Source organism: Microcebus murinus, chromosome 15, assembly GCF_040939455.1.
Source record: "Microcebus murinus isolate Inina chromosome 15, M.murinus_Inina_mat1.0, whole genome shotgun sequence".
NCBI lineage: Eukaryota > Metazoa > Chordata > Mammalia > Primates > Cheirogaleidae > Microcebus > Microcebus murinus.
This window is the reverse complement of record NC_134118.1, coordinates 34099727-34117128: the sequence shown is the minus strand read 5'-3', so window position 1 is coordinate 34117128 and position 17402 is coordinate 34099727. Positions and strand designations below refer to the sequence as shown.

Here is a 17402-nt window from a genome sequence, read left to right as displayed (position 1 = left end):
TAGACTGTAACTCTACTATATTTAAAATTGATAACCAGGCTAAGAAGGCATGAGACCTGAGTAGCTCTGGAGTAGTAGTTGAAATCTTCCCCACTGCTTTTAAAAAGAAATTATGCATAAGGAAATAAATCAATCTTAATAGCAGTAGGAATACGTCTTCTGTGTTTAGAAGTCAAGGTTGAAAGAATGAATGCCACAACATATTCTTTAAAAAACATGAGAATAATTCCCATTCAAATTTAATTCAAAAATTAAAGTCCAACTATCATTCCTACAAGATTTATGTATTAACCACCTTTAGTATGGCAGGGGCTGGCCAGGTGAAAAGGGTTACTCTGAACAATGAACTTAGAAATGACTGTCATATATTTTAAAAAGTCATTTATTGGACTCTAAATTATTTTAGGGCTTGGAAGAGATGAGACTGATGTCATCTCTAATGATGATAATTACATCCATAATGACATATATTAGCAAAGATATCAAAATATAAAATGATTATTTTTCCATGAATGATAGATTAAATTATGAAATATTAAGCAAATAACTTTAATGAGAATACTTCATTTTCAAGTACTGCATTTATTAATAAACACATATAATGTATACTACTTGGCCTTGCTTCCATATACTAATTGACAGCACTGAATCACATACATAAGAGATTTTACCCAGGTTCCTATGTGACATCATTTTTTAATGTTTATATAATAGAAAGCTATCTTCTTAGAGAATTTAACTGATCTGCCCTACTTCCCATAGAAGTATTAATATTTCCTTCTACTTGAACACCCAGAAGATTGGTGACAGCATCACTATCTATATTTCTCTTGCATTAATACACGCGTAGCTGCCCATGGATGGATGCTGTGCACACAAGTAAACACGTCTATTAACGTGATTAATAGCGTGGCTGAAATAGTGAATGCCATTTAAATACCTATCTTTAACATAGCTCCTTAATTCACACGTCTTGGCCTTTGCATAATGCAGCTAAAAGCCATGTTTATTTCTTTTGACACCACTTTAGTTTCCTCATGGTCCTAAAACTGCACCCAGTTTATCTATCCAGTCAATTTGCAAATTTAAGAAATGATGTGGGGCCAGGTATCTCAATTTCTTCCACTCCTTGAGAAATAATTCAAAGCATGTAATTATTGATACACAGTACAACTCCATCCATGAAAAATTACACATTTTATGGAGTTTGTAAGACCTTGGGTCTAAGGTTCAAAGTCAGATGGGATTGTGGGTTTGAGTTACTCAATATCCTGCTCTGGCTGTTAATATATTAGAAAACCACCTTGGTTTCATTCTTATGTTGTGACTCAATTAGCTATTATCTGCATTCATGGTAAAAGATAACTAACTAATACTATAACGAATGCACACTTTGAATTGTGAAAATATTCATATATTCCATACTGAAAAAGCTCTTAATTCACTTTTTTCCTAAATTGTCAGTTTAAGCAGGATATTCTCTTCCTAGACCAGGAGTCCAAAATTAGAAGTTGTTGGGAGTAGAACAATGCTCTTGTATTAAAGATGAGTAGCCGATAAGTACTTACCACAGAACTATTCCTTTATTTTGATTTCCTAAGATGAGTTTGATTCTCTGAAACATTTGTACTATTTAGTATTTATTGTTCTTCAAGAACTCTTATATTATTTTTTAGATTATTAGATTTAGAATTAGATTTTTATAGATATTTGATTTTCAAGGTCATTTAATTAGAAACCATTTACTACTAATTTTCTTTAAAGCGAAATAGTTCTACTGTTTGCACTTAACATTCAAATATAGCTTTAACGTTTTATAAACCGTTCTGTTTAAAAGTCAGAAATGAAAGACTGGAGAAATTCCACCATGGCTAGAAACAACATTGAGAGCTCAGCTCCATGTTGCACACTGACACTCCCCACAGCGTGCCCTTGTGCTTTAGGGAAGAAATAGGCAAGAGGCCTCATTTGTTCCTCTGAGTCTTCCCATAGGCCTGGTTTCTGCTTCCATACCTCTAAATTCATCAGTTCTCATTCTCTGACAATGCGCTTGTCACATTTGCCCTCTTAGCGCGATCCCTGATGCCATTGTGAGAGTCTCAGTTTTGCCTATAGAAATAAAATATTTTCTCATCTAGACCAATTTCCACCTGTCTTATCAGCTTCTTCTATGGAGGAGTGAGGCATGAACAGCACTGGAGAAAAATCCTGCTGCTTCTAATATTACTTTCCAAAAATTGAGATAAATTTAGTCTTTTTGAGAGGTACACATGCTCTTGGTATTGTGCTATTCATACGACACTTTAATTGCTGGTAATGACAGCCTTCGTCCTGTGAACAGCATAATAGCAGGGTCAGGATACAGGACTATAAATGAAAACGTTGATTTTTCTATCGCCAAGTCTCTCTCTTTGCTTGTATTAAGAAATGTGGCTAATATTTGATGCCAGTTTTAGAGGGTGTCCTATCAGAATCTAGGCTTTTACACTGCAAATGACACTGGTGCTCTATGAAAGGGACAGCAGAAATGCTAAAGAGATTCCCAGCATGTCTTACAGTGGCCCTTTCCTAATCCTGCTGAACAGATTGCTGTATTCTGTCCTTCCACCGTCCGTTGCCAATGAGCTGCGACATAAGCGTCCAGTGCCTGCCAAAAGATACGACAATGTGACCATCCTCTTCAGTGGCATTGTGGGCTTCAATGCTTTCTGTAGCAAGCATGCATCTGGAGAAGGGGCCATGAAGATTGTCAACCTTCTCAACGACCTCTACACCAGATTTGACACACTGACGGATTCCCGGAAAAATCCATTTGTTTATAAGGCAAGTCCTCATGATAGGTAACTGCAGTGCCCTTCAGAGTCTGGTTTTCTGAGCGTCCCCTCCAGAGGCACTGCTGTCACAGTTCCGCCTCCAGCACTGCAGCCCTGGTACAGTAAACCTCCGTGTATTCAGTGTTTACCATTTTCTTAAATAATTGCCTCTTGTTATAAAACTTTCTCTTTCTTGTAACCAAAAGGAATGTTTCATGGAGTGGGTGATCCTCTGGTTAAAATGAAATGTTTAGCAGCTTATTTGCACTTGGGCTAACAAATCTGTGCAGGGTGTTTATTACATTTACTATAAACATAGCATTCATTTTAGTGCTCTGTAAGAGACGTTTTTACTGAAATACATAAATGCTTTGCACAGTAAAGAAGTCATGGGGCATGAGAAGGGTACTGGGGACTGAGGTTTGCTTTTAGATAACATCAACTTAAAGATAAACGTTTATAAGGCATTTCTGCCCATTGTTTCAATTAGAAACAAATATTGGAAAAATGAAGTCAGTGGAATATTGCTTCATAAAGGCAGGAATGTTAACTAAACCATCCCTAGGCATCTGGGGTACTGTAATTCCACAAGAACTATTTATTTTATAGTCATTTTCAGAGATACAGTGTAGCACTTGGTAAGCATGTCATAAAAATAAATGGTTAATGACCATGATAAATCACTGAACTTCAAGTCATGGCTCTTGTGCCACTAAACTATCACAGTTTTAGCGGCAAATAAGGTAAAAAATTATTCTACTGAATGATAAGGGGATCTGAGGTGGGAAACGAATTGCTTACTAGAGGAAAAATAATTCAGTGTCTGTACCCTCCTATAATCAAAGACCCCAAGTACTATGTGTGTGATTACAAGGTTTCATTTTGTTGGAGTTGAATATATTAGAATTTTAAGAGAATTAAGAGGGAGGGGAATTTAGGGACTTTAAAGTTGCTGATAGCTCTGGGAAAATTTTTTTTATTCGGGTAGCAAATGAAACAAGTCATTTTTATACTAACCAAAGAACATCTAAATATATGTCATATGTTAGGTGGAGACAGTTGGTGACAAGTATATGACAGTGAGTGGTTTACCAGAGCCATGCATCCACCATGCACGATCCATCTGCCACCTAGCCTTGGACATGATGGAAATTGCTGGCCAGGTTCAAGTTGATGGTGAATCTGTTCAGGTTAGTAAATAAAGTAAATGTTATAATAGTAGTAGTAGTAGACCATTGTGGACAAGTGAATCATATTCTTGACCAGGAAATCATTAGTATGTACAAAGAAAAGCATCTTGACAACAAAGACTACACTATTTTATTGAGCCCATTGTATTGCATTCTTTCACAGATATGGGAAATTTTTCTACCTGTTCGAAATTACCTAGTTTGTCCCATGTACTGAAAGTCACAAGGACAAAATAAAACCTCCTGTGCTTTCTGGTTTATTTTTTAAAATCTCTTTTCCATGTGTCATGTGAGTTGCCAGATTTACGTTGTGGAAATATTAAGACTTCAAATGTTTGTCTTGGGAGACAGAGATTTTGTGAAGGTTTTCGAAGTTGACTATAATGTGCTTAGGGTTCTTACAGAGAAATCTTTAGATTATAGAGTTTAGATGATGGTTCTACATTGTTCTATAATACCAAGTAAGCAAAAATTCATGTGTTAATGATCAAAATTATTAAAGCAAAGCTTTGATTTCTACAGATAACAATAGGGATACACACTGGAGAGGTAGTTACAGGTGTCATAGGACAGCGAATGCCTCGATACTGTCTTTTTGGAAATACTGTCAACCTCACAAGCAGAACAGAAACCACAGGGGAAAAGGGAAAAATCAATGTGTCTGAATATACATACAGGTATGAGAAAATGTCTTGGTATTTACTGATTTTCAAACGAAATGGATCTTTGCATATGGTTTAATAACTTTCTGACTGATTTTGTTACCTTTAAACAGTTATCACCTCCACTCTCTTCCCTTGCTTAGGATTGTTTATTTTTTATTTAAGAAGAGTGTGTCATTTCCTTTTTAAATGATTCCATACCATCCTTGGAATTTCTGATAGGATTATTGTTACTAAAACCTTGAGTTACTAAAACCTTGAAAGGTAATTTCAGTACAACTTCAGCATGTGTTCTTGCTATCTTGATTTATAACTTGGATACAGGTCACCTTCTCCAAATAGCCTTTGCATACTTCTCTCCCTACTCCCACCTGTCTTTTAGATGTCTGATGTCTCCAGAAAATTCAGATCCACAATTCCACTTGGAGCACAGAGGCCCAGTGTCTATGAAGGGCAAAAAAGAACCAATGCAAGTTTGGTTTCTGTCCAGAAAAAATACAGGAACAGAGGTATGACTAATCAGAGTGTAATTCTCGTTTTTAAGACCGAGTATAAGTATGGGGAGCCAAATCATAATCACTAAAAATGTGTTTCATTTGAAAAGAATTCTTGCTTACAGAAATTAATGTTTCAGTAAAACAGTGGAAATGACTGAAACATTAATGAGCCGGTTCAAACAATAAACACTTTTTAGGGGATACTTTATGGTTACCAGCTTTTGTCCTCTAGTGAAATTAAAACCGAAGCACTAGATTGAGAAGCCTTTTCTTTTGTTCTTCCCCTGTAACCTCAGACATGACTGAGAGGAGACTGTGAGGGGACTCCCTTGGCCCCTGTCCTCGGCCCCTAAGCTAGTTCTGAGATCACCATCATGGCCAAGAGGGCTGCAGTTCATGGAAGATTTCTCAACCATGAAGTTGAAGATCCTTCTAAGGGATAGGATATCTCCCTGTGGAGTGTTTGGGGATTTTGGGAAATCCTAATGACCTCTAGTCCCTTGTGTGTTTCTCCTAGAGAAATGAGGGATTCATAATTTGTCAGAATCTAATTAATTCTTTAGGGAAGTTTTAGGTTCTTGCTAGTACTTTGGTTGCATTCCAGCCAGAATCCATGTGCTAGAATGGACCTAGAACATCACATCCAAACTGGAATCATGTCACTCACAGTGACATTGTACACACTAAGGTTATGACTAGTCTTTTCCTACTCATAATGTGTTGCACCAGAAGCAAGTATGATACTTTGTTTTCCTGTGGATGCATCAGTTCTTCAGGGGGGCGGTGAGACTACATGATTATATTTCATTTCACGTATGTATACATTCCCTGAAATTGCTTTTGGAGTATAACAAGTCCTAAAGGGAATTGAATGTCAAGTTTTAAAATATTTATCTTCTTTTAGCTGGTTTTATTTTAAATAATTTACCTATGGGTTTGGCATGTTTGCTGATGTTCTTCTCATAAACCAAACTATACCTCGAGTGTTGGTCATCCTAGTTGAGTGGCTCAGTTTTTCCCAGAATTATGGTGGGAATAATTTAGAGAAACTGCAGATGTGAATGAAGATTATACTCTTATAGACAGAAAAATATATTTAGGGGATATTGCAAGCTTTATTATCACTGCAAGTCAATCCCCTGTTTCTTCCACTTTGCTAAGGAAACCAAGCTGCATGATAACTGACTCCAGGATTGTGGGATGAAGAAGACAACAATTATCTCCTAACACAAGCCAAGCCCAGGAGCAGTTCTTCCCTCTGGATACAGATTTTACTCTGTCCTTGTCGATTATCCCAGGCCTTTTTCCTAGGTATATCTCTCACTATCCCTTATTCAACGTTAGCTCTCTTTCGATTATTTTTAAGGTTTTAGTATATTATATAAAGTTTGGCTTTTGATGTGGATGATGTGAGCTTCTTGTGTCTTAAAATCTACTACAAGCATTGCCTGACGTGGTCATCTGCAAGTAGTAGGCACCCAATAACTATTTGTTGAATTTAATTCAATGAAACTGAACAGTATTTGGCCATGTGTATATATATCATGGTTTACCAAATCTGTTTAGTGCTCCATATATATGTATATGTATATTTTAATGACTATAACATGTAACAAAGTTTATATCATGTGGGTATATATCGTTGTAGAAATCATTTTCTAAAGGAGTGAATCTAAGTTTTAGGGAAAAAATGCAATTTATTTTCAGACTCCCAAAGTAAGAATTAATATGCCATGCTATGAAAATAGTGACTATTTTGAAGTATACTAATTTCCCTTTGGGAATATAGAATACTCATTTCTGTTGTTAAAGTATTTGGTTGCTCGTTCAAATCATATGGCAATTATACTTCTTCTAAAATGCTATCATTTGTATTGCATCCCTTGTATTAAATCTCATTAACCACATGCAGCTATTATAGAAAGCTGTGCTGTTTCACACTGAGCTATTCCATTAGCTCGGGCTAAATGTTAGGGGCTCTAACCATATCCAAGAATAAAGCTGGAAACATACTGCTGGGATACTTCTGTTAGAACATTCTTGGCCTTTTATTTCCAGAAATGAGCTTCCTTTTCTTAGCTTTGAAGAATGTGATTATATCCAGGACATCATGTTCAGAAAAATTAGTTTAATTTTAACATAGAGTGCATTACTGTTGGAATAATTGGCCTCTTGTTCTTAAATGGATCTGATAATTTATTAGTATATATCTTTATAAAATAGAGTGCAACTACTTTTGTGTAAAAATGTTTGTCTTTAAATTAGTATTTCCTATCAGCACATCAATATATGTATAAATGTTCCATGTTAATGTGTAAAAGAATCGGCAATAAATTATTTTTTCCACTTGTCTCTATACAGTTTTTATTTCAATAAAAATAGTAACATTATTATTTGCAATATTGATGCCTTTTTCATAAATTCATTTTGATTCGCTACCATTAGAAATTTTGAATGGTTAATTTTAGGCATATTTTTAAATGCTGTTTTTCTTTAGTACCAACAAAGAAATGGGAAAAAAAGACTGGATATGAAAGGGAGGAAACACAATTAAATGTGAAATGTCATCAGCTTACTTAAAGAGCTCTCAATCTTTTAGGGGTGACAGACATGTATACACATAATGAAAATATGTGATATTTGTGATGATGAAATGTTGAAGGTGCAGTAACTTGAGAGAAGGGGGAGAAGTGGGCATAGTTTTTCTGCGTATTTTCAGAGAAGATTCCAAGAGATTCAAAAACTATAGTGACACTGCCGTCTTCCTAGAATCCTACATGCGTTTCTTGAGCATCTAGTTGTGGCAGGCACAGGGCATTTGGGATATATCAATGAATAAAACATCTCTGCCTTCGAAGATATTGCATTCCCATTTTACATCTTGAATGTTCTTAAAAGTCTACTTTATTCTGTCTAAACTCTCCTAGTTCAAGCACTCATCATCTCTAACCTGAACCATTGCAAGATCTTTCTTATAAATCTGTCTATTTCCTATCTTTTTATTTTATTTTATTTCAGAGTATTATGGCGGTACAAACGTTTTGGTTACATAAATTGCTTTTGTACATTTTGAGTCAAAGTTATAAGTGTGTCCATCACCCAGATAGTGTGCATTGTACCCGATAGGTGTGAATTTACTCATCCTCTCCTCCACCCTCCCACCTGCTTGATTTCCAATGAGTTTTATTTCTATATGTGCACATAAGTGTTCCTCAGTTAGATCCAATTTAATGGTGAGTACATATGGTGTTTGTTTTTCCATTCTTGTGATAATTCGCTTAGAAGAATGGTCTCCAGTTCCATCCAGGTTAATACAAAAGGTGTTAGTCCACCATTTTTTTTATGACTGAATAGTACTCCACGCTATACGTATAACCACATTTTATTAATCCACCCATGTATTGATGGACACTTGGGTTGTTTCCACATCTCTGCAATTGCAAATTTTGCTGCTATAAACATTTGGGTGCAGGTGTATTTTTTATAAAAGGTCCTTTTTCCCTTTGGGTAAATACCCAGCAGTGGGATTTTTAGATCAAATGGTAGGTCTACTTAAAAGCAGACCTTTCTTCCTTTATTCCAAACTCTCAAGATTCTTGCCACAGTGATTTTCCACAAATCCAGATTACTTTCCGGCCTAAGACCACTTACATGCTATTCATTATCTATACAGCTTAGCAAAACATAGAGAAATTGTTACTTTTAATCAGCTTCCTTGGCTAGTTGCTACCTTTGAAATCTTACGCTGTGCTCTGTCAGAAATGCTCCCTACCCATGCTCTACTGCAAACTTACTTCTCTTTAAGACTCAGCTCATTATCCTCTTATTGGAGCCTTCCCTGAGTCTCTTTAGCAAGTTTCACTTCCCCTCTTGTCCTGCAATGCTTAAAACGGTTAGCATGTTATCTGGTATAAATATATATACATATATGTTATACATATATAATATATATATATGTGTCCTTATTAGATTTTAAGTTTTTTAAGGGTTAAATGGTTCCTCTTTCTCTAGATATCCCTTGAACCTTCCACAAAATAGGCACTTGATAAATATTTGTTGAGTGAAAAAAATGGAGGGAGTAGTCTTTTTGAGTCATGGGGCTAGAAACCAGTTTTGAAGGGAATGAGGAATAATAAATGAGATTGGAGAAAAGAAGAGGCAAAAAAGGGTTAAAATGCCTCTATTAAATTTGTGCGTGGAGAAAATCATAGTGTCACTGATGCAGGGGCTGATTTAGAGGGAAGGAGCTTGGGCATGAGGGTGGAGTTAGGGGGCTGTTGTACTTTGTGCACAGGCCAGCTTTAAGGTGATAGCAGGGCGGGAAGGCCAACTGAAGAGTGACCATGATTCACTCTTAAAGGTGAATAATTATTTTTGACTAAGAGGGGTGGTGAGAATGTAAGAGCCTAGGAGAAGTCTTCTGGCTTGGTTAGTGTATTGATGATGTTTCCATTGAACAGGGTGGAGGATGTAGAAGGGTAACTGAGTTTAGGAGAAATGCAGTAAGAATAATATCAGACATGAGCTTGAAGTTCTTGTGAATACATTTAAAAGAGAAATGACTATTCTTTCTTCCCAGGTTGCATTAATGTGGCAGAGAGAATAGAATTTTCTTTTTTCAAGTTGGGCCAATCTAGTTTGAATTTCCAAACAACCTGTGACTATCTCTCTGATTTTGGTAAAGCCATCTAAGTTTTTTGTTACATCTTTCATTGTAAAAACGGGGATTATAATAACCACTCACTAGAGTTGTTGGCAAATCTAATTGAAATATGAAGAGATCAGAGGAGTCATAGCTTTGGTTTGCCTTTTCAGAAGAACCAGAAGCATAATCTAAGAAATGTAAATTTGTTAATTATTGGTAACAGATACTGGTAAAACTAAATCATGGACAGCGATGGCATGAACAAACAGGAGAATCAACAAGGAAAACCATTGAACACATTTTAACTTTGCTGAACCTTGAAACAAACCCAATGAAAACCACCAAAATAATGAGAACCAAATGTTATAAAAAGGTAGCAGCTTGAATTGCAGAGCTATGTACATGTTTTTACATGTTTATAATTAAATACCAATTTAAATATATGCATTTCAGAACTAATTCACTATTTCATTACTTCATTTGGTTTAAATCTATAAATGATTTGCCAAATGATATGTTCTGTTTTCTTTATCATTGGAGGGGGGAATAATTTCTTGTTTGCTTACCTGTAAGTTTGTGGTTTGGTGTTTTTTTGTTTTTTTTTTTTTGCTGCTGTCACTAATGGCTCTTACACACTCTAGAGGGCAGCAGAGGATGCTGTTTGGAACTGAAGTTTGGAAAAGAGCAGGGAAGGACATAGGTTCTCTCTTGTTCACCATTTGGGCTCCCAACAGGCTCTCACTTTCTGTGTGTAACCTTAAATTCACTCCTTCTTCTCTCCCTCAAGTTCAAAGGGATGACATAAAAATAATTATTTCTACCCATTATGACCATTTGTATAGCATGAAATCTATTCACACATACCTTGTTCAGAAATTTCACCCGAATAGTTTCTGCTAATTTTGTAAGAAGCAATATAAATTTTTTTTTTTTTTTTTTTTTTGAGACAGAGTCTCACTTTTGTTGCCCAGGCTAGAGTGAGTGCCGTGGCGTCAGCCTAGCTCACAGCAACCTCAATCTCCTGGGCTCAAGCGATCCTCCTGCCTCAGCCTCCCAAGTAGCTGGGACTACAGGCATGTGCCACCATGCCCGGCTAATTTTTTGTATATATATTTTTAGTTGGTCAATTAATTTCTTTCTATTTTTAGTAGAGACGGGGTCTCACTCAGGATGGTTTCGAACTTCCAACCTCGAGCAATCCGCCCGCCTCGGCCTCCCAGAGTGCTAGGATTACAGGCGTGAGCCACCGCGCCCGGCCAAGCAATATAAATTTTTTAAAACAAGCAATTTGTAATAGAAGCAATTGTTTTGCTCAGTATTATTATAAGCAAACTAAATTGCGTCTAGTTTGTATTAAAAGTTGTTGAGTACAAATAAGAAAGTACTGTTTATTTATAAGGATGAAATTGGAAAAAGCCTTATTTTGCATTAATGAAAAAACACATTTGTGATTCTTCCTTACTACTTTTTCTGTTAATATAGTGTAGGGAAGAAATATAGTACAGATTAACAAAACAATCATAAGACAAAACAAAAAAACTGTGCAGAGAATGGAATCCAGTTCTGGCAAGGAAGCACTGGCCTTTGTAAGTCACATCACTTCTTAGAAGAACTCAATTTCCTGGTCCGTGTAGACGGAGTGGGTCAAGATGATATCTAATGTTAATTACTATTCCAAAATTCCATTATTTCTTTGGTAAAAAATTCAACACATTTGTGCTGTGACTTTGGCCTCGCCCTTTTGGGAGTATAATCTAAAGTTTTGACTATATAACTTTAATAGTTTAGGAACATTGAATAGATCAACTGAGGGATTTGAAAGGTAACTTCTAAAAAATGAATAAATCTGGGGCAAACACATTGTGAAGACTTTTGACTCCAAGCTAAAATCAACTGACTAGATCCTGATTAATATATGGGTATTATTGTATGTGTCTATATTAAACATGTGCTCTATAATATTTAATTATGTTAGCTAAATTTAAATTCTTTAATAAAGAGTTACATTTTTGATTACCTAAAAATAAGGGAAGAAACTGTATTTGTATTTCAATTACCATCTTCCAATTCACACAGTTACTGTGATACAGTCTATTCAAAATAGGGCTTAAACAGCCAAATCTCACCATCATACTTTTGAATAGAAAATGACTTCTTAAAGATAGGAGGTGTCAGTGAGTGTTACATACAGATTGTATTTGCTTTTATTATTATTAATGAAATTTATTGTCTGTTTTGTAAAGTGGTGACCACCGTTGCCTACCAACCAGCTTTAGATCATCAGGGGAAAAAGTCATACAAAAGTAAAGTGGTTTTCTGCATCATATGAAAAAAGTCAATATAGTTTACATATATCCATGAATATCATATAATCATAAAGTTCTGGATAACCACAGCCCCTACACTTCACATTGTGATTGCATATCGTTATGCATGTTTGTACAAATAACATAACCAAAGAGATTTTGTTTATTTTTTGTAAAAATTATTACAGTGTAAGGCATGAGTGAAACTAGTTACTAATCCCTCTGCTCCCAGGCAACTGGTATTCTGAATGGGCGTGGGTAGGGTACTTCCTGGGGAGTTTGTGTCCTATAATCTGAGACAAGGTGACGGCAGGGCCTGTAAAGTCTCAGGAAATATGCAGATTTCAACTGGAGGATCTGACAGTCTAGTTGCCTGTCCAAAGCATCCAATAACTTGGAGAGTTAGAGATAGAAAGGATTTTGGGGTTAAGTGTGTTAGATGTTCAAAGCCTATTAGCAGGGTGTTATTTTATGTGTGCAATGATGTTTTTGACACCTGTTTAATGATTTTATACCCTGAGTAGTAAGTATAGGACAGCATATTAAATAATGGATGGTTGTAATTTCTCGATATACAATGTATAACTATTTTTTCCTTCAAAGCACAATATTTTTTAAGTTGTTTTTAGAAAACTGCGTTGTTTAGTTTAGAAAACTAGTCTCTATCAGCATATTATAACAGAAATATAAGGAAAGATAAAAATGTAAATCACATATGACATGCAAATTTTTAAATTTAAAAATTGCTAGTAGCCATACTTCAAAAAGTAGAAAGAAATCAGTGAAATTGATTTTAATAATATATTTTATCTAAGCCAGTATAAGCAAAATATCATTTCAATATGTAATTAATTTAAAATTGCTAGTTAGATATTTTACATTCCTTATTTTATATCAAGTATTTTAAATCTGGTGTGTACTTCACATTTCTAAATTCAGACCAGCCACATTTCAAGTGCTCAGTGGTCACAAAGCTGGGAGCTATCACGTTGGATAGTGCAGGTCTAGATAAACAGGCTGCTAATGGGATCTTTCATACAAAACTAATAGTCATCTCAGATATTTGATTGTTTAGTTTCTTCCTTGCCAACAAATTGAATCAACCTTGTTATTTATGAAAAGAAAACAAGAAAAGTAGCTGAATAGTTGAAAGTGAAAGTGGTCATTGATAAAGAAAAAAGGTATATGCATTGCATGCTTATACTTTTTATTTTGATTTATAACATGTAGTTATGAATACAGCCTTTCTTTTGAACTTGAACACTCTATGTATTATAGTATAAATGGTGGTAGGAAGAGTAATAAAGGAAAATGAATTCTATATGAGAGATATCTAGAAAAATATTTAAGAAAAAGAATTGGACCTTTTTATATAAGTTTCTAACATTAGCAACTTAATGTTTTGAGATGATAAAGGATCTTACATTTTCACTTGACAATTCTTTTGCAATTTTTTACTGAGAAGCAATTATAAAGCACTAAGTAGTATTATCTTTTGACAGAATTAAGGCTCTTTATAAAGATCTGGTTCATCATTCTGTTACCACCTACATCATATTTCTTTTTTTTTTTTTTTTCATTTGTATTCCTGTTAAAGGTTCTTCTTTCCCTATCAACCCAACCTCTTCTTTTTTGCACTTGACAGGAATATCACCAAAGTATTAACTGAAAGAGAATTATGCAAAAGATAACTACCAGAAGATTTGCACATTCATTTACACGTGAACAAGTTTTACTTGACTTATGCTCAATAAAGTATCCCAGAAGTATAGGAATCCTTGAGATTTCAGGAGGAGCAACTATCCCTACTACCCTGACCACATGCCATTCTCTGAAATTACCAAAAGTTGTTCCTGATTCATGAACATTTGGAATTCAAAACTCAATACAGCTCATTGCATTTCTTGACATGTAAAGCCCTTTTAGAAAGAGTTCTTTTAAAAATGGGAGTACTCTAATAGATGTTATAAAACTCTCCTTTAAAATGTATATTTCTTTGAATATTGTGTTGCATTGTAGTTGATTATAAAACTTAACAGAGCCAGGAAGGCATTGGGATAAGTGGTGATCGGAATCCCTACTGCCCCTAAAGCTCACAACTCCCAGCATGGCAAGCAGGGAGCAATACTACCATCTGTAGTACTGTGTGTTGACATTGCTTGGAACATTTTTCATGTGTTTAATCCTTGTAGCAATCTATTGAGTGAATACTCTTATTATCACTTCCATTTTACTCATGAGGAAGTTGGAGCACCTAAAGTTTGGGGAACTCTCCAGAAGTCAAAGAGTGATTGGTAGAGCAGCATCCACACCCGGGCAAACAGACTCCCGAGTTCCTTCCAGCCAGCATGCCCCGATGCCTCTCAAATCACAAGGAAGCAAGCACCCAGCACGTGGTGAACATCTGGTGGGTGTTTTAGCATCAGATAATTGTGTGGCAGGTGACGAGGTTTTAGTCAGGCAAGCTAGCAAGGAGTGTGAAGGAGATATGGCAAATGGTATTGGCCCTAAATCTTATGACACAGGATTTGGAAGCCAGGGGCACGTGCAGGGGCCCAAAGCAGGACTAGAAAGAGGGAACATGTTCACACTGGATGTGGATCACAAGATAGCAATCATAAAGGCTAGAACAGGAGGACCCATTAAGGTATCCAGTAGAAGAAATAACTTAATTCGAATGTGGCCCCTCTATGTATAAAAAGGCTTACATTCTTTTGCCTGAAAACCAGATTGGTCCTAGAGTTTTCAGACTGTGAAATTCATTAACTCCAATAGCAAACTGATGGGCTGTAAAGGTAGGGAAAGAATGTCATTTACTGGATCCTTCTGTTAAGGCATCTGCTGAGAGTGCAGGATTCCTGGATGTGGAAGGCATCCTCCACGAAGGTTGGTTTTACACACTCTGCCACCATGACTAGCATTGAATTTTATTTGTGTGGGCTTCTCAATATGAGAATGTTTTTTGAGTTTTTCTTTCTAAGGCTTATAACAGGGTCTCCCAGAAATTTAAGAGAGATTTTTCTGATTTCTCCATCTAAGGTGGCTCTGCACTTCCATATGCCTTGGGTATAACACTATTGCTATTCTTCTCTCTGTGATAATTTTATTGACTTGCCATCTTCTTGTCAAATAAACTGTGAAAGAAGTAAGACCAGAGACTGCACATCCACTCATCAGCCCCAGCAGCCAAGCCAGTACAGAGTCCAGCCACACAAGAAGAGTTTAGTATAGTCAGATGCCAAGAACTGGAGAATCAGCTGGGCAAGGGAGAATGACATTTGTACAATTTGTAAGGCATCTGAGCTTTCCACTTGGTTGTTTGTCCTTTGTGCTGGCTGCAGATTTATTTACTGGAACAGCCTTCTCTTCACATATGCATGCACATCCATGGCTCATAGCATGGTGTGGTTTTTAACAAAGTGTCAATGAAGATTTGAAGAAGAGTATCCGAAGGGAATAGCTTTACAGAGTACAAAACCTCAAGATTAAAAGTTATTGTTATTATTCTCAATCTTCTAAATTTCCCTGGCTATATTCAAGCACAGGGAGTCCAGCACCAGCCAAAGGACTCCTTGGCTGGAGTCTCTTCTGTCTTCCCTCCTCACCAAGTCCTAGAGCCCCCAAACCTCTCTTGCCCTACCTGGAGGAATTGTGAATTTCCTTATATTAGTGCCTCCAGAAAAAAAAAACAATTTGTTATGAATTTAAGGCAAAAATATTTAAATTGTTATCAATCGTTCTTACCTCTAGATAGTAAAATATTGTTGATGTATATGAACACATCTCAGCATTCAAGGTTATATATGTACTTTCTTTTAAATAGTGTCGTTAAAAGAGGACATGATTAGCAAAAAAGTATACATGGGGGATTATTTTTTAACAGTTTCAGCATAAATACTAAATTTGACTACTCCTATTAAGTTCTATCTTTAGAAACTTAATGATTTTACTAGCTGCTAGCTGTTTTTATTATTCACTTAAATTCACCTAGAATTTCCCCATGAATACCTTCCACTCTCACCACTAGCACAAGTATATGAGAGTGTGTGTGTGTGTATGTGTGTGTTTTTTTAGAGAATTTGAAAGATGTTATTAACCATATTTAAAATGGCAATTATGTATATCTAAAGAATCCTGGATCACACTTAGATGCAGAGATCTGAAATTCTTGAATCTAAATTCTTGAAAATATAAGCAGACTGAATAGGTTTTCAGAATAAACAAAACCAACCCCCCCCCCAAAAAAAACTAGGTTTTCCCTTGCGTTTTATTTTTCTTAAACAGAGCTAAAATTAATAGCATCTTTATTGTTTACTTGTCTCCATAACTCCTTAAGAAGAGACACAGACTTACTGTGCCTAGTCGTAGGATTGTAAGAGGAAAGTTAGAAAAAAGACGTCAACATTTCTTGATTTGGGAGTTTCAAATAAGAGAGACAAGACCAGCCAGGCCCTGCATCCGCTAAAGCTGTTCAGAGGCTGGTGCTGGGTGCTGGAACTTGTCAGTGACACCCTCTGACATCCTGCTTCTGCTCAATACCTGTTATGATGCTGCCCCAAAGGCTTCCTCAATTTTGTTGTCATATTTTCCCTCTTTGCTCTAAAGGCATTTTAAATTAGGCATTTAAATTTGTGTTGCTCTATACCATAAATCTATAGTTAATGTAGAAAGCACAGGGCAAAAAGGCAAAGTTCCTACTACTTCCTATCACTTCACTACCTTTAAAAATAGGTGATCGCAATAACTAGTTCACCAATTGATTAGCGTTCTAATTAGTATATAATTTTGTATATAAAAATATTTCATTAAAAATATTTGTACAAAACTCTTTCTTTTTGTCCAAATCAAAAAAGCCCACAAAATTATGATGACTTTCATTTTAAAACTAAAGACTATATTAAGTTACATCAGAAATTTCATCACCCCATTGTCTTCCCCCATATGTTGAAACATGTTGAGCTGAGTTTGCCAATTTATTCTTTTATTTTCCTTGGCAATTTTTGCAGATGTTTACTGTAAGCAACAACCACTTTGAGTGCAAAGATAAAGCATATTGTCTCCCCCCACTTCCATTCTCATTTGGTAATTTAGGAATTATACATTGTTTTTATGGGGTTGTATATGTTTATCCACCTTCAATGACAAATTTAAGAATCTCCATTCTTAGCTAGTTAGCTTTTCCATGACATCAATCCTATTTAATTTATTTCAAACAAAATACAGTTGACTTTTGAACAACGTGGGTTTGAACTGCTTGGGTTCACTTACACGGGCATTTTCTTCTGCCTC

At 35.8% G+C, this 17402-nt stretch overlaps 1 protein-coding gene across 1 annotated transcript in view; it reads left to right on the top strand.

Annotated features, from left to right (window-relative positions):
* GUCY1B1 (guanylate cyclase 1 soluble subunit beta 1) overlaps positions 1 to 7512 on the top strand; it is a 46413-nt gene extending 38901 nt beyond the window's left edge. The window contains exons 10-14 of the mRNA XM_012783622.2: positions 2586 to 2823; positions 3863 to 4003; positions 4526 to 4680; positions 5048 to 5174; positions 6324 to 7512. Coding sequence (XP_012639076.1) covers positions 2586 to 2823; positions 3863 to 4003; positions 4526 to 4680; positions 5048 to 5174; positions 6324 to 6347 — 685 coding nt within the window. The 3' untranslated portion in view covers positions 6348 to 7512. The remainder of the gene's footprint in view (positions 1 to 2585; positions 2824 to 3862; positions 4004 to 4525; positions 4681 to 5047; positions 5175 to 6323) is intronic.
* Positions 7513 to 17402: the final 9890 nt, after the last annotated feature.